We start from the raw sequence: 24,507 nt of genomic DNA on the forward strand, positions 1-24,507 counted from the left end.
CGGTGGGCCAGGGCTCTGGTCCAGGCTGCTTCGTCAGGCCTTCGAGGGAAGCTCCCTACTGCGGAGGTGCTCTGTTTAGACCCATGCTTCCTGTGTAACACAGCCCGTCAGGTCTCTGTCCCCCGCCATGCGCTCAGACAGGCCTCCTGGGAGAGGCACACACGGCCCTGGGAGCTGGGGACCCTGGGACGGCCCAGGGAGAGGGAAGCAAGGACCTCGACATGGAAAGGGCATTCCTGTTCCCACAGGAAGAAGGCCGGTGACAGTGTGAATGAAGGCACGAGGGCTGGAGCCGGCGGGGTGTGCCTGGAGAAGGCAGAGGAGGTTGTCATCAAGGAAGCAAGTGGGCCAGAAGCACACAGAGGGGCTGTGGTGAGGCTGACCTCAGGCCAAGGGTTTGGGCCGGGCAGCAGCATAGTTCGGGTTGGGTTGTTGGCTCCACCTGCCAAGAGTGGAAGGCCTCTGGAAACTTGTTCTCCCATGGAGCTGACGCTGAGCCCCCAGCTCGCGCCTGGCCTCACAAGAACCATGAGGCAGCCTCGCTTTAGGCAGAGTTCCCAGCGGACAAGCAATGCCTACTGTCTCACCACCTCTGTGGGACCCCTGAGTCTAGTCTGTGCTTCCTCCACTTGCTCCAGGTTGCTCCTGGACTGTGGGGATTTCAAGAAATGAATCTAGAGTCCAGGGGGTGGAGGATGCAAGGTGTCTGTGGGTGTCCCTTAGGTGGCCGTGCGGACCTCCTCTCCTGAGCTCTCCTCTCCTCTCTCGCCCCAGGGAGCACACCCAGAATGCTTAAGGTAAAGCTTTCTCGTCCAGTTGTTCACATCCCACCGAGGCAGAAATTGGATGGGGCCTGTTGCAGCCTTCATGACAAAAGAAAGTCTTTGCGGTGCACTCAACAGCAGCCGGTTGGGTCCCGAGCCCCACCTGAAGGTGTTCTCCACTGGGACAGCAGGGTTTTTTGTGTTTTTTTGGCCATGCCATGTGCCTTGAAGACTCTTAGTTCCCCAACCAGGAATTGAACCGTGGACCCCCAGCAGTGAATGCTTGGAGTCCTAACCACTGGACCCCGCAGGGAACTCCCAGGGCCACAGTTTTCCTAGAGGTGTGTTTCCTGCTCGGTGAGGTAAGGCAGTCTCCCAGCATCGCTCAAAGGATTGCGCACTGTACAGACTCACTCGTCCCTTGATTGAGCTGCCCTTCCCCTCGATCAGTTCATGTTCTGACTCCTGGAAGTGTAGCTGCCTGGGCTTTCATCACCACCCCGGGCCGGGTCTGCTGGACATGGTATCAAGCAGAGGAAAATATCTGCCATGATGTCTGGGGCCGGTGGGCAGCTCTGCACGCCTGGTTCCTTGGGAGCATGCGCCCCCACGCTGGCCCGGCCACCTCCAAAGTGAGGCCCCTTTGTTCTGAGTTCCTTCAGAGGAGAGAAAGGGCTGCCGGCATGGACCCTCTACTCGCAGCAGGCCAGGCTCTGTGCTCCTTGCGCTGCTGCTTTATCTCATTTAAAACTCAGAGCAACCCTGTGAAGCGACCACCTCCCCATTTTAAAATGAGGAAACTGAGGCTTAGATTAAGTGACTCACTCAAGATCACGCAACCAGTGAGACCTTCTGCTTCCAAAGAATAGGTTCTCTTCCACATACCTGCCATTACTTCAAGCGTGATCCATCCTCCACCTGCATTCGGATCACCTGAGGCAGGCGGGGTGGGGGTTGGGGGGTGCTGTTAAAATGTACTTTCATGGGCCTGCTGAGGATGGGACCCTGGAATCTGCTCACCCAGCGGGTGCACCTCACCCAGCCACACACCAGGTGATGCTCTTTACATGCTCCAATGTGACAGCCAGTGCTCTGGAGACGTTGATGGCTCCCTGGGCAGATCAGAGAAGGTGCTCCACACAGCTGGGCTGTCTGAGCCGGATGCTGGGTGGTCCCCCCAGAACTGACTCCCCTGGACTGCCAGACAGATGGCTCTCCTGGGAGGCAGCAGCTGACCAGTCTGCCCACCTGCTGCCCTTCCTACCCCAAGGCACCTTCAGGCTGGAGGTGTGGGCAGCTGGCCCCATTCATTGGAAGAGGCCCTGATGCTGGGAAAGATTGAGGGCAGGAGGAGAAGGGGGTGACAGAGGATGAGATGGTTGGATGGCATCACCGACTCAATGGATATGAGTCAGAGAAAACTCCAGGAGATGGTGAAGGATAGGGAAGCCTGGTGTGCTGTGGTCCATGGGGTCGCAGAGTTGGACATGACTGAGTGACTAGACAACAACAACCCTGTCTAGTGATTGTCCCTCATAACCATATGGCTTTTTCATGGAATTTTATAGGCATGATCTCATCTGAACCTCCCAACAGCCCTAGGAGGCAGGCAGGGCAGACATGGGAGGTAAAAGTCAGGCCCTGGGCTCACATGGGTCATCAGTGGGCCTGCGGGGACTGGGACTGCCCCTGTGCCTCGGTGGGCTCCCTCCCTTCCTCCCCAGGAAAAAGTGACCAGTACATCCCTGCAAGGAGCATGCTTGACCTGTGGCCTCTTGCTTTATCCCCACCATGGAGCTCAGTGAGATGGGCGGATCTGTCACAGCGGTGGCAACCACACCCCCCCAGTGCCTAGGCTCCACGTCAGCAGGCCTGGGGAAACCAGTGAAGGAGAGGGTGGTGTTGTCCGGCTCTATGTGTGCATCCTGGTTTTGTATGATCAGGGGTGACCTCAGGTACTAGTCAGAGCAGGCCTCCCCAGAGCCTGCCCTGACTGCGTCGTCTGGGGGCGACAGCACTGGTCTGGGGTCAGAGCCTGGGCTTCCGTCCCACCTCTGCCAAAGACCAGCTGGGAGACTTAACCTCGGGGCTGGGCTCCGTTCTCTTTCCTCCTAGCTCTGAGGTTCTGCATGTCTGGAATGTCCAGTGCGGGGGCCATGGGCGGATATGCTGCCTGTGCGCTGCCCTGGCCTTGGTGGCTTTACGGGGCTGACTTGTATCCCATGCTCTGTTTACTAGCTTGCTTCCACCACAGGGAGGACGGGTACCTTTCGTAATCTGCACAGAAGTGCTGGCTGTACGTGCTGGGGGCACCTCTGCCCCCAGATGTCCTTGGTGTGGACTTTTACCCCTTGGTTGAGTACTGTCCCCACTCACCGGCTGGCTGCTCCGTCGAGACCTTGGGTAGGTGGAGTGGAGGCAGACCAGACCTGGGACCGGCATTCAGGCAGCAGTCCCAGAAGGCACCCGTTTCTTTTCCCTTCTCTGTGCCCTTGAGGAATGCCAACTCTGCCTTCCAGCGAGATCTAACCAAGAATCCTGCTAGCATTCTTTTCTTTTCCCCCTCCACCACAGTATCTATAGTCATTAATGAAATTAAAGAGATAACCACAAAGCTAGGTCCACACCCCACAAATAAAACAGTGGACATGAAACACCCTCCATTTAGACATTCATTCCACAGTCATGGAGAACTGACTGTTGAGATGTCCCCTCAGGGTGGAGATTTCGAGATAAATCAGATGGCCCCTATCATCCGGGAGCCCACAGCCCAGTAAAGAACAGAGCCATTGAGCAGATGTTACAATAAAATGTCAAGGACCTCTGTTGTTTGCCCAGGACACAATGTGGGCAGGAAGCAGGGCGTGGGGAACGTTCAGGAAATTCTTGCCTGGATCTTGAAAGATGCATAGATGTTTCACAGGAGTACGGGAGGGGAAGGAACAGGAGAACTGGAAACTACCTGTTATGTGTGCTGCTGCTGCTGCTGCTAAGTCGCCTCAGTCGTGTCCGACTCTTTGCGACCCCATAGACGGCAGCCCACCAGGCTCCGCCATCCCTGGGATTCTCCAGGCAAGAACACTGGAGTGGGTTGCCATTTATGAAAGTGAAAAGTGAAAGTGAAGTCGTTCAGTTGTGTCCAACTCTAGCAACCCCATGGACTGCAGCCTACCAGGCTCCTACATCCATGGGATTTTCTAGGCAACAGTACTGGAGTGGGGTGCCATTGCCTTCTCCCCTGTTATGTGTAGTGGTTCTCAAAGCGGGGTGGGGGGGTCAAGAGAGTGAGACAATTTTGTCCTCAGGAGACATTTATCTGTATCTATAGGCATTTTTGGTTGTCACCATTTTGGGTGATGCTACTGGAGAAGGAAATGGCACCCCACTCCAGTACTATTGCCTGGAAAATCCCATGGACAGAGGAGTCTGGTAGGCTACAGTCCATGGGGTCTCAAAGAGTCGGACACGACTGAGTGACTTTGCGTTCACTGGCTTGCTACTAAACATTCTGCAATGCACAGGATGGCACGCCCCGCCTCCCGCCCTGGCACCCTCCCCCACCTACACACACGCACAGCGAGAAATACTGTGCCCAGAAGTGCCACTGTAGAGAAACCCTGTGTTAGGGTAACTGCAGGTCATCCTGCATAGCTGAAAGCAGGGGGCAGACGTGAGACTGTCCAAGGTGAAGCTGGAGAGGAGGAAGGGGCCATCATAAGGTCCTTCAATACCAAGCTAAGGACTTTGACTGTAGGACCCACCACTTCACCAGTCTGTTGCTTGGGGGGAGGGGGAGTGTCACTGGTATGGAGAAAGAATTGGAGCACAGTGATGGAAAAGGCAAGACTAATTAGGAAACTATCCCAGAAGTTCACTAAGAAATGAGAAGGGGGACAACTTCCCTGTGGTCCAGCAGCCAGGACTCCATGCTCCCAAAGCAGAGGGCCTAGGTTCGATCCCTGGCCAGGCAGCTAAGATCCCACAGGCCACAACAAAGACCCAGCACAGCCAAATAAATAAACATTAAAACGAGGGGGTGCCAGGTGAGGACAGCCGTGCAGTGAGAGCAGAAAGGAGCTGACCCAGAGGAAGTGCACAGAGGAGGCAGGACCTGTTGGACTTGGTGGCGGTCAGATTCGGTCACAGGGAGGAGGAGGGAGACCAGTAGATTCAGGCTTCTGGCCAGGGTGACCGAGAGGATGTTGATTTTGGAAGTCCCTCCAGGGCAGGCCAGTGAGCATGGCTCTGTGGTACAGAGACCACCAGTGCGGTGGGCATCCAGACCAGGTCATCCCAACACACGCAGGGGCGCCAGTCCCCGATGTCTTGAGCAGAGCCGTGTGGAGTGCGCATGGCAGGTGGAGTCCTTTCCCTTCATTTTGTTAATCTAATGGTAATTAAGGCGTCCAGGAAGAGAATCTGAAAAGCTGGCAGTTTAATTAAAGGTAAATGACAGATGGAGGGGAATTCTAAGGCTCCCTAACACACCCTGCTTCCCTGCTCCACCACTGAGGCCAGATATCAAAGGAGGAGACAGCTAACCAAGTGCCCGATGAGAAGTATTACAGCATCAGAGCCTCTTTGCTGCCGCCTGCAACAGCGTCTAGAAACTCCTGCTGCCTCGAATTAACCTCTCCCCCCCAGGTGCTGCGCATCAGTGGGTAACCAGGTAAAGAAGGCTGGGAGCCTGCCGGGAAGAAGGAATGACTTTTCCCTCTTGACGAAATCCACGTCCCTCTTTTAAAACCCGATTTTCCATTTATACCGGGAGCCTTGAAGTCAGGTTTGACCCAGAAGACCACGTGGCACATTAAACGCTGGGCAGGAGTAGGGAGCTGGTTTTCGTGGGCCTCATGCCGCCCGTGGATCGGAATGTCAAGCCGGGCCTCCGAGACCAAAGCCGAGGGTAATTATCACCTCTCCTCCACAATGAGATTGCAGGAGTCAGCGAGCAATTGATTTTTTTTCCCACTACAGATATTTCACTGCTTAATTGGTAGTGACACAGATGGCTGGCCCTCACCAGGGCGCCGCAGACCAAGCCTCCCCAAAGCAAGGCTCCCCCCCCTCCCCCCAGGACACATCTCTCCCTCTGGTTTGCCATGCTCTCCCCGCACCTCCTCCTTTGGGTCGGGGCGAGGGTGAGCTGGCTCCCTGCTCTTTCAATTACAAAACAAGAACACAAGTGAATCCTGATGTGCTTTCCTGAGCCAGTCAAGCCCTCCCCGGCAACATATTGAGAGTCCGCCTTGAGCTGGACACCGCAGAGAGTCTGGAAATGAGCAGACGGTGGACTCTGACCTCAGGCAGCACGTGGGAGACAACATATCCCTAGCCTGCTAGACGCTGGGAGCTGTGTTCTGCTGGATGAAGCCTGACGCGGCCTGTTAAAACCAAAGCCCACCGCCATCCAGCCCCACCCTGTCGTCCTTGCTGTTGCTCGGTCACTAAGTTGTGTCCGACTCTTTGTGGCCCCATGGACTGCAGCACGCCAGGCTCCCGGCTGTCCTTGCCCCACACCTACCCTGAGCTGTTTGGGCCAACTGTTTTTTGTTCGTTTGTGCTCTCAGGAGCAGACCTGATTGTGAAGCTCAGTTCATGGTCTGCTGCTGTCATCAATCCAGGGAAGGCCCCTCTGAATTTACTCTCTGCTTCCCTCCCATCCCTTTCTCCTGCCACAGGCAGCCCCTCTCCTCTATTCAGTGTATATCCTTGAAAAACATGAAGAGTTATCTTATGTAGTGTACTTCGATTTACATTAATGGTACTGGACTATAGATCACATGCTCTAATATTTTAAATCCAAATGTCCATTGTAAGGGCTTCCCAGGTGGCTTAGTGGTAAAGAATCTGTCTGCCAATGTGGGAGTTACAGGAGATGCATCTCGGTTGGGAAGATCCCCTGGAGTAGGAAATGGCAACCCATCCCGGTCTTCTTGCCTGGGAAATCCCATGGACAGAGGAGCCTGGCGGGCTGTAGTCCACGGAGTGCCAAAGAGTCGGACACAACTGAGCACGCACACGCGCACATCCATTTTAGAAGAGCTCTCCAAGTTCCACACGTGTGACTCGTCCATTGCTTCTGCCTGCCGTAGAGGACTCTGTCCTGAGCATCCCTCACATTTGTTCACCCGTTCTTCTAGAGATGCACATCTGAGTTGTTGCCAGCTCTCTGCTGTCCCAAAGCTATCGTGAGTGTCTTTGTTCCTGCCCCTGATAGACCTGGACAAAGCCCCAAGAGGCTGCCCTGGGTGTGTGGCCAAGAGTACACGGCTGGCTTCTAGGTGTGCTGTTGTTTGTCCAGTCATGTCTGACTCTTTGTGACCCCATGGACTGCAGCTCACCAGGCCCTGTCCCTCACCATCTCCCGGAGTTTGCCCAAGTTCATGTTCATTGCATTGGTGATGCCATCCAGCCATCTCATTCTCTGGTGCCCTCTTCTTTTGCCCTCAATCTTTCCCAGCATCAGGAACTTTTCCAGTGAGTTGGCTGTTCACATCAGATGACCGAAATACTGAAGCTTCAGCGTGAGCATCAGTCCTTCCAGTGAATATTCAGGGTTGATCTCCCTTAAGATTGGTTTGATCTCTTTGCTGTCCAAGGGACTTTTAGGAGTCTTCTGTAGCACCGCAGTTCGAAGGCATCAATTTTTTGGCGTTCTGCCATCTTTACAGTCTAGCTCTCACAACCATATGTGACCACCAGGAAGACCATAGCCTTGACTATACGGACCTTTGTCGGCAGAGTAATGTCTCTGCTTTTCAACACACTGTCTAGGTTTGTCATTGCTTTCCTGCAAAGAAGCAATAATCTTTTAATTTCGTGGCTACAGTCACTGTCTGCAGTGATTTTGGAGCCCAAGAAGAGGAAATCTGTCACTACTTCCACCTTTTCCCTTTCTATTTGCCATGCAGTAATGGGGCCGGATGCCATAATCTTAGTTTTTTTTTAATATTTGGTCTTCTAGGTATACACAGTCTTAAATCCATGAAGCTCTCTGCCCGTTGCCCTAAGGAACAGCTGTACCAGTGTTCCATCCCACCCACAGTGAATGAGGGTCCCCTTTTCTCACACCAACATTTAGAACTGTCCAGCATTCTGGTTTTTAGTTCATATTGTAAAGTCATATCTCTCTTATCTCTATGCTTTTTTAATTTATTTTATTCATCACTGACTCGATGGATATGAGTTTGAGCAAGCTTCAGGAGTTGGTGATGGACAGGGAAGCCTGGCATGCTGCAGTCCATGGGGTCGCAAAGAGTCTGAGCAACTGAGCAACTGAACTGATAAAATTTTTAAAAGTTCCATTTACTCTTATTACTATCTCTTGGCTTTAATTTGAATCTTTCTGATTACTTATGATGTCTGCTTCTCTTTATATACTTGTTAGCCATTCAGGTATTTTCTCCTTAAGGAACTGCCTATTCATAGCCTTTGCCCATTTTTCTAATTAATTTTCTGTCTTTTTCTTGCTGATGTGCAGGAATCTCTTGTATGTTATTAACTTCTTTTGGTTGTAGACATTGCAGGTATCTTCTGTCACCTCCAGTTCCCTTTGTCTATTGACATCTTTCTTTGAACAGAAAATCCCTAATTTGCTAAAGGCATTTAAAAAATTTTTATTTGTCTTATGATTCATGCTTTTGGAATCCTAAGAAATCTTTTCTTGCTTATGTCATGAAGACATTTTCCTACATTTCATGAATTCCTTTATTAGCTTTATCTTCCACTTTCAGATGGTCCAGCCTACCTGAAATCCACCTTTGTATATTGTATGAGGTAGGGATCTACTTTGTTTTTCTCTGTTTAGTATGACGATTGTCCCAATAGCATGTGCTAAAAAGCATCCTTTCTCCACCGAGTTGTGATTCTACCTCTACCAGACTTAAAGTTTACGCGTGTGTGTAGGCCCATATATATTTCTGGCCTCTCCGTTCTGTCCCACGGTCTATTTGCCAGTCCCTTCCCACCTCAGGACCACAGTTCTCATCCGCTGACGCTGCAGTGCGTCTTACCATCCAGTGGGACAGGTGTGCCCTTTTAGCTTTTCTTTTTCAAGATTGAGTTAGCTATTGTGGATCTTCATTCTTCCTCACATCTTTGAAATATCTGAGCACCTCAAAAAAAAATTTACTGCCTGTTCATTGGAACTGTATTAGATCTTGTTAATATGAGGACTGGATTTTTAAAACATTGAATCATATTATCGATGAACATGATTTATCTTTTTATTTACCCAAATAATTTTAACTGTCCTTTAACCAGAGTTTTCTAAGTTTCTCCATAGAGGTATTCATTCCTAAATATTACCTGCTTAAATTATAATTTTGAATGGATCTTATTTTCCTTTTTTTTTTTAAAGAAAAATTGATCATTGCTATATTAGAAGAATGCTATTGTTTTTTGTTTCCCTCATATCTGGAAAATTTTGCCAAATTCTCCTATTACTTCTAAAAGTTTTTCTCTGCATCCTCCTGGATTTTTAATAAAAATATCATCTCTAAATACTGATAGTTTTGTCTCTCTTAATGCTTCCAGCTCATTTCTTTTTCTTGGCATATGGCATTGTTCAGGACCTAGAGTACTGTTGAACAGCAGCAGTGATAGTGGTGATATTCTCAACTTGCTTAGGATTTAAAGGGAATGCAAATTTAAGTATGTTTCATACGGGTTTTTTAGTAGCTAGCCTTTATCATGATAAGGAAGTTTCTATTCCTAGTTTTTTGAGAATTTTAATCATAACTAGTGTTATCAGATACTTTTTTTAAAACTTAAGGTAATATATGATTTTCTCTTTTACACTATCAATGTTATAAATTAATATATTTCTGATATTGAATAATCCTTACATTTTTAGAATAAACCTTACTTGATTATGCTTTTTAAAAAATTAAACTATAGTTGATGTGTTTAGTTCACTTTTATGACTTATCCATGTCATTTTCATTTTCAAATTCATCAATGTGTGAATGGTCCTATTCTTTTGACCATTTTTACCCTTTCTTGAATAGTAAGAATTTCTTAAAAAGTGAATATGTCTGTGAAAGTGTTAGTCACTCAGTCGTGTCTGACTGTTTGTGACCCCATGGACTGTAGCCCGCCAGCCTCCTCTGTCCGTGGGATTCTCCAGGCAAGAATACTGGAGTGGGTTGCCATTTCCTTCTCCAGCGGATCTTCCCAACCCAGTGGTTAAACCCAGGTCTTCCGCATTGCAGGCAGACCCTTTACCATCAGAACCACCAGGGAAGCCCTAATATGGCTATAATTACTTCTCTTTTCTCATTCAGATTGTGTTTGTATCACCTCTGATTTTGTCAGCCACGCCTGTCCTCAGTGCCTCTGCCAGTGCTGTGTCCTTTGCCTGGATGCTCGCCTCCTAGGCCTTTGGTGGCCCAGGTGGCACCTGTGTGCAGATTAGGAAAGGGCCTCTCTCAGGCGGGCTGAGCTCCACTCGCCTGCTCAGCCCTGTGTGCAGTGCACAACCTACACACCCATGCATGGCAGCCCTTCCCGCTTCCCAGCTTGTTTATTCTCCGCTCATTTCTCATGGTGCCCAAGGCTGCCCATTCTTCAGTTTTCAGCTTCCTTGGTGAAATCTTTCTTGTCTCCGCTGACTGCAAGTAATCTTTCAACTCCGCCCTCCCTAAATCCCTCCTTCTCTTCCTCCCACTCCTCCTCTGCACTCTCACCGAGTGTCATTCGTGCATCTTGTAAGGCATTTATCTCGTTTTCCCTTATGTCATATTATTCTGTGTGGATGTCTTATGATTCCAACTGGATTAACCCCTTGAGGTTAGGGACTACAGTTTACTTGTCTTTAGGTCCTCCCTCTGCCAGTGGGACTCAGCAAATGCTACTTATATGAATGCTTGAGTATTAAATGTAGAGCACTTGTGGACACAGTGGGGAAGGAGAGGGCGGGACGAATTGAGAGAGTATTCACGTATATACACTACCACATGTAAAACAGACAGCTAACAGGAACTGCTGTCTAGCACAGGGAACCCAGGTCAGTGCTCTGATGACCTAGAGGGATGGGATGGGGGGCTGGTGGGAGGAGGGCTCAAGAGATACATGTAGCCGATTCACGTTGTTGTACAGCAAAAACTGACACAACACTGTAAAGCAGTTGTGTGTGTGTGTGTGTGTGTGTGAGTTGCTCAGTCATGTCTGACTCTGCAACTCCATGGACTGTAGACTGCCAGGCTCCTCTGTCCATGGAGTTCTCCAGGCAAGAAGACTAGAGTGGGTTGCCATGCCCTGGTCCTGGGAATCTTCTTGACTCAGGGATTGAACCTGGGTCTCCTACGTTAGCAGGCAGATTCTTTACTGTCTGAGCCATCAAGGAAACCCAAAGCAGTTATACTGTTAAAAAACAGTAAATGTAGGTGCTAAGAAGAGCCTTCTATAGCCTTGCATAAATGGTGTCGGGGGTGGTCTTTAGAGGGAAAGATAATGGCAGAGCACGCATGAAGGGCATGGTGACAGAGGATACACTTACTGAGTTTCACATGTGCCAGGCACTTTGCTAAATGCTTTCACAGTTTACTTCTCTAAGCCTTCTCAACAGCCCTTTGAGACAGGTGCTACTATTAGCTCCATTTTGCTGCCAAGGAAGCTGGCACTGATGAGTCAGCAGTACCAGGCCTGGTCTGCCCGACTTCAGGGTTCGGGCATTCATTTACAACCATGAGCAGCCTCCTTCGATCACACGGTGGTTACCATTTATTGTGGTGTTGTGTTTGATGCTTACAGATGTATTTCTAATCCTGATGCCAAATGTACCAGGTACCGAGTATCCACACTTGGCAGATGAGGGAACAGAGGCTCATCAAGGTTAAAGGACTTACCTAAGGTTACAGAAATGGAAAGTGGTTATAATCAGATTTCTCTGACCCCAAAGCATGCCCTTCCTCTGCATCACAGACACAGTGCTTGGGGCCAGCAAGAAAACCCTGCCTCTGGAGTGGAAAAAGGGTTTTTTGTTTGTTTGACCACATGGCATGCAAGATCTTAGTTCCCTGACCAGGGATCAAACCAGTGCCCCCCGCAGTGGAAGCACAGAGTCTTAACCACTGGGCTGCCAGGGAAGTCCTGGAACAAGGTTTGTTTGTATAGGAAAGTGAGGCAGCTGAGGTAAGAAAGGCAAGCTGCCTCGGGCTGCAGAAGGCCTTCCTTCTCAGGATGACTAATCAAGACTGGCTTCTGGAAATCATGGCTCAGATGCTAAAAAATCGGCCTGCAATGCAGGAGACCTGGGTTTGATCCCTGGGTTGGGAAGATCCCCTGGCAAAGGAAATGGCAACCCACTCCAGTATTCTTGACTGGAGAATCCCATGGACAGAGGAGCCTGGTGGGCTCCAGTCCATGGGATCACAAGAGTCAGACACGATTTGGTGACTAAACAGCCAGGAGAGGCAGGGACCTTGTTTTGAGGATGGAGCAGGATGGCTGGACCCCTGGAGGCCAAGGGAGCCTGAGCCAACTGGAGCTCTGCCTAGATCTGTGCTCAGGGAAGCGCAGGGCTTTGCACAGCTGCAGGGACATCAAAGCACTCAGGTCTGCAGAGAAAGTCGTATCTGAGCAGATCTGCAGCTTGCGGTGATGGTCCATCCTATGCATCTCTGTGACTGCAGCCTCTTGAGCCTGCTTATTTCCCAAGGGCATCAGGACCAGCTCTCCTCAGCCTCCTAGATCTCCCCCAATATGACTTCTGAAGAGCTGCTGGGAAACCCCCAGGGTAGGCAGTGGGGATTTGTCAAGGACGCATGGCCAGCACCCTCCGCACCATCTTCATTTCCCAGAGCAGAGCACCCATCTCCTGCTCAGTTGTGTTCAGAGGTGGGGGGGGTGGTGCAGGTGGCATTTCTGACTCTCTTGGGCACCACTTAGCCCAGCCCCGCTGGTCCTCTGCAGGCCACAGAGTGACTCTCTAGAGGTGCAGTCGCCATGTGCCTTACCAGCGCCCGTTCCTGCCCAGGTCGTTGCTGTGGTCATGGACCTCTTCACTGATGGCGAGATCTTCCAAGACATTGTGGACGCTGCCTCCAAGCGCCGGGTCCCCGTGTATATCATCCTGGATGAGGCAGGTGTGAACTACTTCCTGGAGATGTGTCAGGGCTTGGAGCTCCCTGACTTCCGTATTCGGGTAGGTTGTACCCCTGGGGCAGGGCGGGGGGTGGGAAGGAAGTGGGATGGAGACCCCCTCTGCCCCTTCCTAGGCCTGCTCCCCAGTTCAGGGGTCCAGGTGAGCAGCACTGCCAGCCCCCTTCCCTCTGTCTGAAACCTTGCCTCGTGAACTGATAACCCTAAACTGCACGCCCAGCTTAACATTTTATCCCAAGACTGCTGAAGCTGAGGTGGGAGGCTCTGGCCCAGTCCTGGGTGCTCAGCCCGCAGAGTCACTGTCAGGGTTGACGGTAGGGTTGTGTTTCTCTGCTGAGGAGCTTTGAGAGCAGGCCAGGGCTGCCCTGGGCCCGTCCATGCCCAAAGCAAGACTTGCTGACCTCCTCCGGCCGTAGGAAGCAGAGTCAAATACAGATAGGGGCCAGCAGGCAGGACCCTGTGGACAAGAGGGCTTGTCCTCTACTCAAGAAGATACTCGGCACAGAGCTTCTAGGCTCCCAGCCTGAGTGACAGCGCCCTTCTCCTCTTCCCGACAGAACATCCGTGTCCGCTCTGTGACAGGCGTGGGCTTCTACATGCCCATGGGGAAGGTCAAGGGGACCCTGTCGTCAAAGTTCCTTATGGTAGATGGGGACAAAGTGGCCACTGGATCCTTCAGGTGAGTTGGGCCCTGGTTGGGGCGGGGGGAATCTTTGTTCTTGGTCAGAAATGTTCGCATTCAGAAGGATGCTGGACTGGAGCCTCCACAGTCCTACGTGTCATAAGTCTAAGACCCGCTCATATTCTAAGTCTGTTCTGATGGCAAAGAATAACCCCCCGGCCGACCCCTTCCCTCAAACTCTCTGGCTGACGGACTATTCAAGAAAGACAGTCAACTTCTGTTGACCATTCAGCACTGCCTGCCTTCCACGGTCCACAACAGCAGGTTGCATTTTGAGGCTGGAAGAAGACCCCGGCAGATGGAGCAATTAATAAATGGCATCAGCCCTCTCACATGGTTTAAGTATGGTGCTTTGCAGATGCCGTGTGTTCTAAAAATTCAGAGAAGAACTAATAAGAAACGAAATGCTCATAACAGTAGTGGCAGCTGCAGATTCTACTTTTAAATGTATGTTTGTGCCAGGAACTGAGAAACCTTCTGTGTACGTTGTTGGACTTTAGCCTCACAACAGCTCTGACCACATGCCTCACGAGCCCTGTTTTACAAGGCAGGCAGAGTGGAAAGCAGGTTTGGATCCAGGCCTGACTTTTCTCGCCCTCGCCCTGCACCCACTGCCTGCTTTACTGCACGTGAGGCCAAGACCTGGACCCGAGGGAGTATTTGGGTCTGTGGAGGGAAAACAGCTGGCACAAGGCAGCAAGGCGTCCGGCCTCCCTGGTAGATCGGGTTGGGCCGGGCGGCGGGGGTGTTGAGATGGACTAGCCAGGCGGCAGCCAGCGGGGCGAGGCTGCAGCCCCGGGCACCATGTGTCTTGCTTTTCTGTCCCCGTGTTCTAGCTTCACCTGGAGTTCCTCCCACGTGGACAGGAACCTCCTCCTCCTCCTGACGGGGCAGCACGTGGAGCCCTTCGACGTGGAGTTCCGGGAGCTGTACGCCATCTCCGAGGAGGTGAACTTGTACCAGCAGCTGGGCCTGGCAGGAGGCGCTGGCAGGCCCGGCCTCCACTACTCCTCCACCGTGGCGCGCAAGCTGATCAACCCCAAGTACGCCCTGGTGGCGGGCAGCCGGCCCCCGCCCGGGGAGATGATGCGCTGGGCCGCTCGGCAGCAGCAGGAGGCCAGCGGCCGTGCTGAGGGGCAGGAGGAAGGCGACAAGGGCGAGTCGGCCCGGCGCCTGGAGAGCTTCCTGCACGACCTGGCCACCCTGGAGCAGGTGCTGCCCCCCGTGGAGCCAGTGCCCCTAGGAGAGCTGAGTCGGAGGGATGCCCGGGGGGTCTCCCACCTGCACACGGACCTGAAGTCCAGACCCCGAGAGGCCCTTGCCCGAAACGGCAAGGGAGAAGCCGCCAACGGGGAGGCCACCCTGGCCAAGGAGGGCAGGCGCTTCGGCAGCAGGATCTTCAGCCGACGGTCCAAGAGGCCCGCGGCACCCAATGGCACAGCCAGCGCCCTCTCCCCCAAGGCCTTGGCCGAAGCGGAGTTTATGACGGGGAAGAGGCCCAACGAGGGCTCCAGTGCTGACGTCTCAGGTGAGTCGTGTCCCGCCGCCCCCACCCCCAGCACCATCCCCAGGGCTCCCCAGGCCTCTGAGCCTGCTGACGTCTCAGGTGAGTCGTGTCCCGCCGCCCCCACCCCCAGCACCATCCCCAGGGCTCCCCAGGCCTCTGAGCCTGCTGACGTCTCAGGTGAGTCGTGTCCCGCCGCCCCCCACCCCCAGCACCATCCCCAGGGCTCCCCAGGCCTCTGAGCCTGCTCTAGTAGCTGCCTCCGGGCAGGAGAGCACAGAGCTCTGGGCCCCACCATTCTCGTGTCCCCGTCCCGCTCTGGCCTCTGCCCGCATGTGGCCTGGGCCAGCACTGCTCATCAGACCTCCAGGTTCCCCTTCTCCAAAGGCGGGGGAGAGTGAGCCTGTCCAGCCCAGTTGCTCCGAGGACATGAAGTGCTCAGGACAGTGCTGGGCACAGGAGTCGTCGGGGAGCTTTTGTTACTAGTGCCACAGGCCGGGGAAGTATCTCCACTGTAAACCGCTTCTGAACCTAGAGCTCCTCCTCAGCTTCTCGTTCCTTGCTGGATCAGGTGTTGTCCTGGACAGACACACCCCACCAATACCCTGACCCACTTTTCCTCATTTCTTTTGTAAAAGTTGGACGTGACTCCTCCCTTTGTTCATTTGATAAATGGCATTTGCCATGCTGCTTACTTCTGGGACAGATTGTCCCTGCTGGTGGTATCTTTCTGGCGGCGGGGAGGTCTCTCTGGGATGCCCTAGAGTCCTGGCCTTTATCTTTCTCTAGAACGGTCTCCAGAGTGGCCTTTTCTGGCTGGTGGGAACAGCCAGGGCCGCTGCCAGCACCTTTTCTCATGTCAGCATCTCTGGGATTGAAGGGGTTTCCGTGTTGGGATTTCTCCCTCCCTCCAGGCTGTGGGGCTTTGCAGCGGTGAGACTGGGCTCCCTGGCTGGTCCGGCGGGTGATGGCAGGGCCTTGCGTTCCAGGATTCCTGGGTCCCCTCCAGGCCCCGGCTTTGACCTGACCCTGGCTGGAGTGCAGGTCTTCCCCTCCATTGACACCCCAGCTCTGGTCCAGAGCCTTACGTACTCAGTCCGTGCCTCTTAGAGTTAGGACAGGCCAGGAGTGTCCGAGAATTTGGGCACAACAGCAGTGCCAGAGCTAGAGCTACATTCAGCCAGGAAGCATTTATTGAGCACCTCCATGTGCCGCGGCCTCTCTTACTTGGCTCTCAAAACAACCACAGAGGTGGCAGGTGGAAGCTCAGAGAGGTGAGTGACGTGGTCCCAGGGCACAGGAAGTGGTAGTGGGGCCAGGACACAAAGCCAGGCCAGGGCCCATGTCCTGCCAGGGAGGGGGAGCTGGGCCTGTCCCATCCCCGCGGGACTCCCTGGCTCCCCCGACACCAGATGCTGCTGCTGCTGCTCTGCACCGCTTGTTTGGAAGAAGGGTTGCCATGGTGAACACCTGGCAGGGAAGGGAAGGGGAGGGGCGGGCCCAACCACAAAAGGGACCGTTTGCCACGTCCTGACTCGAGGTGAAATAGAAGCTTTCTGTTTCTTCAGCCCCTCACCCCGAGGTGCTGTCTCCATAGAAACAAAAGGCCATCATCTTCTCCCTTCCTGTTTCCTTTAGTGAGTCTCAGCATCAGGTGCCCCTGCTTGGATGACTTGGACAGTCACTGATGCTGCTGCTCTCTTGAGTGTTTTCATGGGGTGCCGGTAGCCAGCCAAGCAGTCAGGGACCAGCCCTGTACCAGCTCCGCCCCCGAGTGCCTGAAACCCAGAGAGAGAACCAGAGACAGACAGAGAAGGGCAAGAGTGCAGCGGCCCATACCAGGGATGTCTAGCAAGATCACAGTAGTCCTGCTTCGCCCCTTAGGAGACACGCAGAGTGGCCTCATCCAGCACAGTGTCTGCATACCTGGACAGGCAGCCAGCCCTGAGGACCTGGAATTCAAGCCCCTCGTGAGGCCTTTCCTCTGGAAGGCAGGGCAGGAAGCACAGATTCTTCTCCCCAAAGGCCCTTTGGGTGGCCTTCAGCCTCACAAATGTTTGACTGGTATGGTGCCTCCTGTCAGGCAGCAAAAGCTTATTAGCAGGACTTCACGTGCCAGAGGGTCAGGTTACCGACAGACGGGGGTCCCTGATGTTGGAACTAGCAATCCTAGCATGCATGGAACTGCCATCAGGGAGGAAATCACGTTAGCTGCTCCCTTAGGGTCCCTCCAAGGTCCCTCTCCTCCTGTGAACACTGAGAGCACCATCAGAACAGCTATCGGATGGATGTCGGCTCCCAGTACCTGGCTCCCCAAAGCCGGCACACATCCTTTCACCTCCCCAGGGCTGTTTCCTGGTTAAGAAGAGGAGAGAGGGGTTGAGCCTGTGGGGTTGGGGAGGAGGCTGGTCCAGAGGCCCCTTTTTGAGCTCTGGTTCTGACTCCGTCCTTTCTGTCTCTGTTGCCCTCTTGTCAAGGGAGAGAGCCCGGGCCAATGACAGAGTGGGTGGAAGAGAGAAAAACAGGAAGGCTGAGAGCTGACAGCCTGTAAAACTGCTTGATAAGAAGTATACAGTTGTCAAACAGCGTGCAGAGTTTTGCACACCCAAGTGCGGGCCCCGGGAGAGCCTTCTGAAATCCCTTCCTTCGGGTCTGGCGGTCTGGCTGCGGGCGGCCAGGTGGTTTGAAGGTCCACAGCTCCCTCTACTGGTGGGAGCCAAGCGCCCTTTCCTTGCGGTTTTTCTCCTTGGCCCTGCGCTTGGCGCCTGTCAGCATCTTCCCTGAGCTGGCCACCTGCGCCTATCCAGGAGCTCTGGATTCTGGGGCAGAGACCCCACCTCAGGGGACCGCAGTCACTGGAAAGGCTGGTGAAAAGAGAGAGGAGTAGGTCCCGCTGGGCTGGGCTCAGAAATCTGCATTTTAAACAGTGTTGTCTGAGGGTTGTCCCACGCAGGGGCCCTCGGAGCAGCAGATCCGGTGACAAGGCTCTGCCCTTGGGGGCTGCCGGGTCAGGGGAGGAGGTTCCAGGTGGTGTCCTGAAGCCCCCCACCCTTAGTCCCCCTGGAGAAATCCCTGGGACACAGCCAGCACTTTTGTGCAGCAGGGTAAGAGGAGGAAGGGAGGCACAGGCTTTGGCTGGGCACCTGGAGTGTGCTGGGTGGACACGGTGCTGAACGCCCTCGCGTGGCCGCCCCACCTGATGGCGTCGTTTTACAGATGAGACCCCAGAGGTGCAGAGAGGCGAGGCCCTGTGTCCACGGCCATGAAGGAGAGCCTCCCAGGGCCTCACACAAAGAGTCATGTGGTCTCTGGAGGGTTAGGGTAGGCATCTTCCCTCTGTCTTTAAAGGCAGTTTGGAAGGGCCAGAGGCCTGGACACATGGCTGACTCTCCCCCAAGTGCCCACAGGTGCAGAGGAAGAGGAGAGTGCCTCTGGGTCACCCTTTTCCAAGGGCCCCTGAACCCAGGCTTTTAAATTTATTATTATTTTTGGTTGTTGCACTGCACGGCATGTGGGATCCCAGCTTCCCCCACCAGGGATCAAATCTACACCCCCTGCACTGGAAGCACAGAGTTTTAATTAACCTGTGGGCCACCAGGGAAGTCCAGAGCCCAGGCTTTTGTTCCCAGAGTTCCGTGCCGTGACTGCAGCCGCAGGTGCAGTCAGCCCTTTCCAGGGCTCTCCCAGGTCCCCTGATGCACGAGTGGATGGGCCACCCTGGCTGGCAGTGTGGGCTGGCTCCTAGGGCTGTGCTCGCTAGGCTCCCAGATTTCAGATTTGCCTGTGTCATTTTCCGGGTGGTGGTCTGGTCCCCTGTGTGGGATGGAAGGCTGGGTAAATGCCAGTCTTCAGAGTGCCAGGGTTCAGGGATCCTTAAGGGGCCAGGCCTCCAGTTCCAGGGTGAGCGTCCTCAACAGCTGTCTTGTCAAGATGGAGTTTCAACACTCAGTGTCAGACCTGAGCTCAGGAGGGCTTCCCCTGTGGCTCAGAGGTAGAGAATCCACCTGCCAAGGCAGGAGACGCAAGTTCGATCCCTGAGTCAGAAAGATCCCCTGGAGAAGGAAATGGCAACCTACTCCAGTATTCTTGCCTGAAAAATCCCATGAACAGAGAAGCCTGGCGGGCTACAGTCTGTGGGGTCACAAACAGTTGGATATGACTTAGTGACTAAACCACAACAAACCTGAGGTCAGGCCTCAGCTGATGTTCTCAGACTGCACTCTGATTCCATAAACCTGAGCACCATCACCAGCCAGGGCCTCGGTCACGTGGCACAGACGAGGGGAGCTGACTAAGGATCCTTCAAGGAGCTAATCCCACTGGGCTCTAGCAAAGAAGCGGGTGTCCTTGGTCCCGTTGGCAGATGTCAGAATCTCCTGCCTTGCTGGTTTCTCTTGGGCCCGGCCAGGGCTTCTGTCACCATCTGCATGGGTAAAGGCACATACGTCACCCAGTCACCATCCGCTGATGCCACTGTGGTTGCTCTTGCTGTCAGTATTGGCATGAACCCTTACATAGCTTCGGATCATGAACTCCTTATTGCCAAATTCAGACTGAAATTGAAGAAAGTGCAGAAAACCACTAGACCATTTAGGTATGACCTAAATCAAATCCTTTGTGACTATATAGTAGAAGTGAGAAATAGATTTAAGGGGCTACATCTGATAGACAGAATGCCTGATGAACTATGGATGGAAGTTCGTGACATTGTACAGGAGACAGGAATCAAGACCATCCCCAAGAAAAAGAAATGCAAAAAGGCAAAATGGCTGCCTGAGGAGGCCTTACAAATAGCTGTGAAAAGAAGGAAGTGAAAAGTAAAGGAGGAAAGGAAAGATATATGCATTTGAATGCAGAGTTCCAAAGAATAGCAAGGAGAGATAAGAAAGCCTTCCTCAGTGATCAATGCAAAGAAATAGAGGAAAACAATAGAATGGGAAAGACTAGAGATCTCTTCAAGAAAATTAGAGATACCAAGGGAACATTTCATGCAAAGATGGGCTCAATAAAGGACAGAAATGGTAGGGACCTAACAGAAGCAGAAGATATTAAGAAGAGGTGGCAAGAATACACAGAAGAACTGTACAAAAAAGATCTTCATGACCCAGATAATCACAATGGTGTGATCATTCACCTAGAGCCAGACATCCTGGAATGTGAAGTCAAGTGGGCCTTAGGAAGCATCACTACAAACACAGCTAGTGGAGGTGATGGAATTCCAGTTGAGCAATTTCAAATCCTGCAAGATGATGCTGTGAAAGTGCTGCACTCAATATGCCAGCAAATTTGGAAAACTCAGCAGTGGCCACAGGACTGGAAAAGGTCAGTTTTCATTCCAATCCCAAAGAAAGGCAATGCCGAAGAATGATCAAACTACCGCACAATTGCACTCATCTCACACGCTAGTAAAGTAATGCTTAAAATGCTCCAAGCCAAGCTTCAGCAATACGTGAACCGTGAACTTCCAGATGTTCAAGCTGGTTTTAGAAAAAGCAGAGGAACCAGAGATCAAATTGCCAACATCCACTGGATCATGGAAAAAGCAAGAGAGTTCCAGAAAAACATCTATTTCTGCTTTATTGACTATGCCAAAGCCTTTGACTGTGTGGATCACAATAAACTGTGGAAAATTCTAAAAGAGATGGGAATACCAGAGCACCTGACCTGCCTCTTGAGAAATCTGTATGCAGGTCAGGAAGCAACAGTTAGAACTGGACATAGAATAACAGACTGATTCCAAATAGGAAAAGGAGTACTTCAAGGCTGTATATTGTCACCCTGCTTATTTAACTTATATGCAGAGTACATCATGAGAAACGCTGGGCTGGAGGAAGCACAAGTTGGAATCAAGATTGCCGGGAGAAATATCAATAACCTCAGATATGCAGATAACACAACCCTTATGGCAGAAAGTGAAGAAGAACTAAAGAGCCTCTTGATGAAAGTGAAAGAGGAGAGTGAAAAAGTTGGCTTAAAGCTCAACATTCAGAAAACTAAGGTCATGACATCTGGTCCCATCACTTCATGGCAAATAGATGGGGAAACAGTGGAAACAGTGGCTGACTATTTTTCTGGGCTCCAAAATCACTGCAGATGGTGATTGCAGCAATGAAATTAAAAGATGCTTACTCCTTGGAAGGGAAGTTATGACCAATCTAGACAGCATATTCAAAAGCAGAGACATTACTTTGCCAACAAAGGTCCGTCTAGTCAAGGCTATGGTTTTTCCAGTGGTCATTTATGGATGTGAGAGTTGGACTATAAAGAAAGCTGAGCACAGAAGAATTGATGCTTTTGAACTGTGGTGTTGGAGAAGACTCTTGAGAGTCTCTTGGACTGCAAGGAGATCCAACCAGTCCATCCTAAAGGAAATCGGTCCTGAATATTCATTGAAAGGACTGATGCTGAAGCTGAAACTCCAGTACTTTGGCCACCTCATGCGAAGAGCTGATTTATTTGAAAAGACCCTGATGCTCGGAAAGATTGAGGGCAGGAGGAGAAGGGGATGACAGAGGATGAGATGGTGGGATGGCATCACCTACTCGATGGACATGGGTTTGGGTGGACTCCAGGAGTTGGTGATGGACGGGGAGGCCTGGCGTACTGCAGTTCATGGGGTCACAAAGAGTCAGACACGACTGAGCGACTGAACTGATCTGAACTTACGTAGCTTGCCTCTACCTGATTGTTCATTGTTTTCAGCAAATGTATATCTGTGCACTGTCTGCTCTGTGCCAGACACTGTCCTAAGTTCCTGGTGCAGCAGTGGACAAAGTGATGGGACTGTGTGACACGGAGGGCCCCAGAGGCAGCCTCAGCAACCCAGGAGGATGGAGACTGGAGGACCACCCAGCTTTGGGCCCCTTGGAGCCACAGGCTGGTGGACACAGTCGTCCGGCTCCCCTCGCACCTCCTCAGTGCTCCATCTGCTCTCAGATGGCCTCCAGGGAGGCTCAGCTGGACCCTCAGAGAGTCCCAAGGCCTGGGTTCCACCCAGCTAGGCAGGGGAAGGGCTCTACTCGGACCTGTTCAGCGTCATTCTTGTTAATGGCCCAGGAGAGGAGGCCAACGCCACCTCCATGAAATTCACAGCTGAGGTGATAAAGGAAGGTGGTGTGAGCGCCAGGAGATGACTCTGGCCCTGGTGGTGTGGAGAGGAACTAGAGGAAAAAGCACGGAGGCAGTCAGTACCCCAGGAGGGCTCCTCGCAGCAACGGGATGCTGGTCTGAGGGCAGGAACCCAGCTGGCCTCCGCCTGGGATGTAAAGGCAGTGGAAGTGCATGGAAGGGGCCTGGGAAGAGGAGAGCTGTGCCTCGCTCCCCCTTCTTTCCTCCTGATGAAAGGTGTTCCTTGTGCCCTCTAAGCCTGGGGTCTGTGCCACTGTGCAGGCCAGCCCCTGCTGGGGCTTCCAGAGTGGCTCGGCAGTGAAGAACCCACCTGCCAATGCAGGAGACGCAGGTTCAATCCCTGGGTCAGGAAGATCCCCTGGAGTAGGAAATGGCAACCCACTCCAGTATTCTTGCCTGGAGAATTCCATGGACAGAGGAGCCTGGCAGACTGCAGTCCACGGGGTCGCAAAGAGTCGGACATGACTGAACACGCATGCACAAACCACCCTGCTGAGGCCAAGAGATGGCAGATCCCTTGATGTCCCAACCAGAGGTGGTCTTCATAAGGCCATCAGGACAGGACCTTTCATTTTGCTTTCCTAAGGATCCTATGAGCTGGTTTCAGTAGCCAGGGAGGGAGACAGTGACCCCAGCACCCAAATTTGAGGTGTGGGCGGTGCACAGGAGAGGCGCTGGAGGCCAGCCAGTGAGTGCTTCACCTACACCCCCCTCACCTGTGTCCCTTGTCTCTGCAGGTAAAGGCAGTCCCAGTCCTGGCAAGAATAGCAACTGCGTGATCTCCTGAGCCGCGAGCCAGCTGTCGGAGGACCTGTGGATGCCCCGTCCTGTCCTGTGGAGACACAGTTCAAACTCTGCGCCAGTTTGCACATCCGACCCTACTGGCCTTCCACCCCAGCAGCCTCCATCCTGGCCTCAGGGACTCTGTATCCTGGATGTGAGGACCTGCAGCATCTCAAGTCAACTGCACACCTCCACAAGACTGTCGTGGCCAGGCCGGGCTCACCACTTGTTTACATGAAGTGGAAGCTTCACTAGTGTCTGCTCTCCTTTATGCCCAGCCCGCTGCCTCCCCTGGGCTAGCCTTGCCCTGCAGGCCCCCAGGTGGGGTGCGCCTACATCTTTATACCTGAATGTGATGGGCTCTCTGGAGCAGCTCCAGTCCCCCGGCCTCTCCTTCCCTGGGCTTCCTGGTGGTGCTGGTTCCCCAAGAGGTCTGGTGGAATAGAAGGGACAAGGACAGGGCTCTGAGCCAAGAACCCGGTCTCACTTGAGCTTCTGAACTCAAGGTGGGAGACTCAGCGAGGATGGCTAGGGGCTGGGGGCTGGGGGCTGGGGGCTTGGAGCTGAGGCCTTCCTGGCCTGTCCCTGCAGGCTCCTACTCTAGACTCTGCGTGGATCGAGGGCAGAATTTGACCCTGCCATTTTGAGAGCCCTGGTGCTGGGGTCTCCCTTCCCTCCGCAGCACCATCCTGAACGGTCCAGTTCTCCTTGGGCGCTGCAAGCCGATGTGGTGGTTCCCCGAGTGCCTTTACCTGAGGCCCTCCTCCCCTTTTGTGCCTTGATTGCAGCCCCAACGCAGGGAGACCCTGGCTGATGCTCTGGTGGTGTGGGAGGCTGGGCCACCTTCTGGAGTGCTTGCCCTCCCTCCACCCCAGGACCCAGGGCTTGCCCTCAGTCCCCCTCACCAGCCAGGATGTACGTGCCTTCTGTGGTTACACGTTGGCCAAAGACCAGCCTTGGCCTCCTGCCAAAGCCAGACTGTACTGAGGTGCCTCAGCCTTACTGGCTTCTAAGAGCCCTGGCCTAAATGCCACAATGCCAGGCCAGGAAGACCAGCTGAAAATCGCACACCGCCCCCTCTTCATATGTGTGACTGAGCAGATCTGCAGAGAGAACTGGGGAGTGGACAGCAGAGAAACTGCCGGACCACAGGGGCTGAGCTGGCCCCGCCTCGGGCCGGGTTGCTGGGGGGCCTGGAGAGCCCAGGGCTACGGCAACTACGAAAGCACCACGCTCAGCCTCTCCCAGCCTCCTACTTCTGAGCCAAACTCTGGTCCTCGCCTCTTTCCTTCTGCAAAATGCTGGGCACCGGCAGCACCTTGGGGAGGGTCCAGATGCTCCGGTGGCGCGGACACCAGCACTTGGTGGCAGTGGGAGCAGGGGAGCCCCGAGCATCCTCTGAGAGGAGCCTGGCCTCCCAGGTGGGCGGGAGGAGGGGCAGGGGAAGGAAGGGAGGACCTGGTTCCCGAGGCGGGTAGGGGGCCAAGGGACCTGATCCCCCCACTCCCTGAGCTCGTGTGAGATTAAACACTTCCTGGGAA

General features: G+C 53.2%; 1 protein-coding gene across 1 annotated transcript in view; it reads left to right on the plus strand.

Annotated features, from left to right (window-relative positions):
* Positions 1-24,507, plus strand: part of SACK1F (scaffolding CK1 anchoring protein F) — a 36,131-nt gene extending 11,624 nt beyond the window's left edge. Inside the window, exons 2-5 of the mRNA XM_086402944.1 lie at positions 12,745-12,912; positions 13,427-13,548; positions 14,388-15,079; positions 22,921-24,507. Coding sequence (XP_086259070.1) covers positions 12,745-12,912; positions 13,427-13,548; positions 14,388-15,079; positions 22,921-22,970 — 1,032 coding nt within the window. The 3' untranslated portion in view covers positions 22,971-24,507. The remainder of the gene's footprint in view (positions 1-12,744; positions 12,913-13,426; positions 13,549-14,387; positions 15,080-22,920) is intronic.

This window comes from Bos grunniens, chromosome 5 (genome assembly GCF_055505025.1).
Source record: "Bos grunniens cultivar Pamir isolate PY7600 chromosome 5, Bosgru_T2T1.0, whole genome shotgun sequence".
Classification (NCBI taxonomy): Eukaryota; Metazoa; Chordata; class Mammalia; order Artiodactyla; family Bovidae; genus Bos; species Bos grunniens.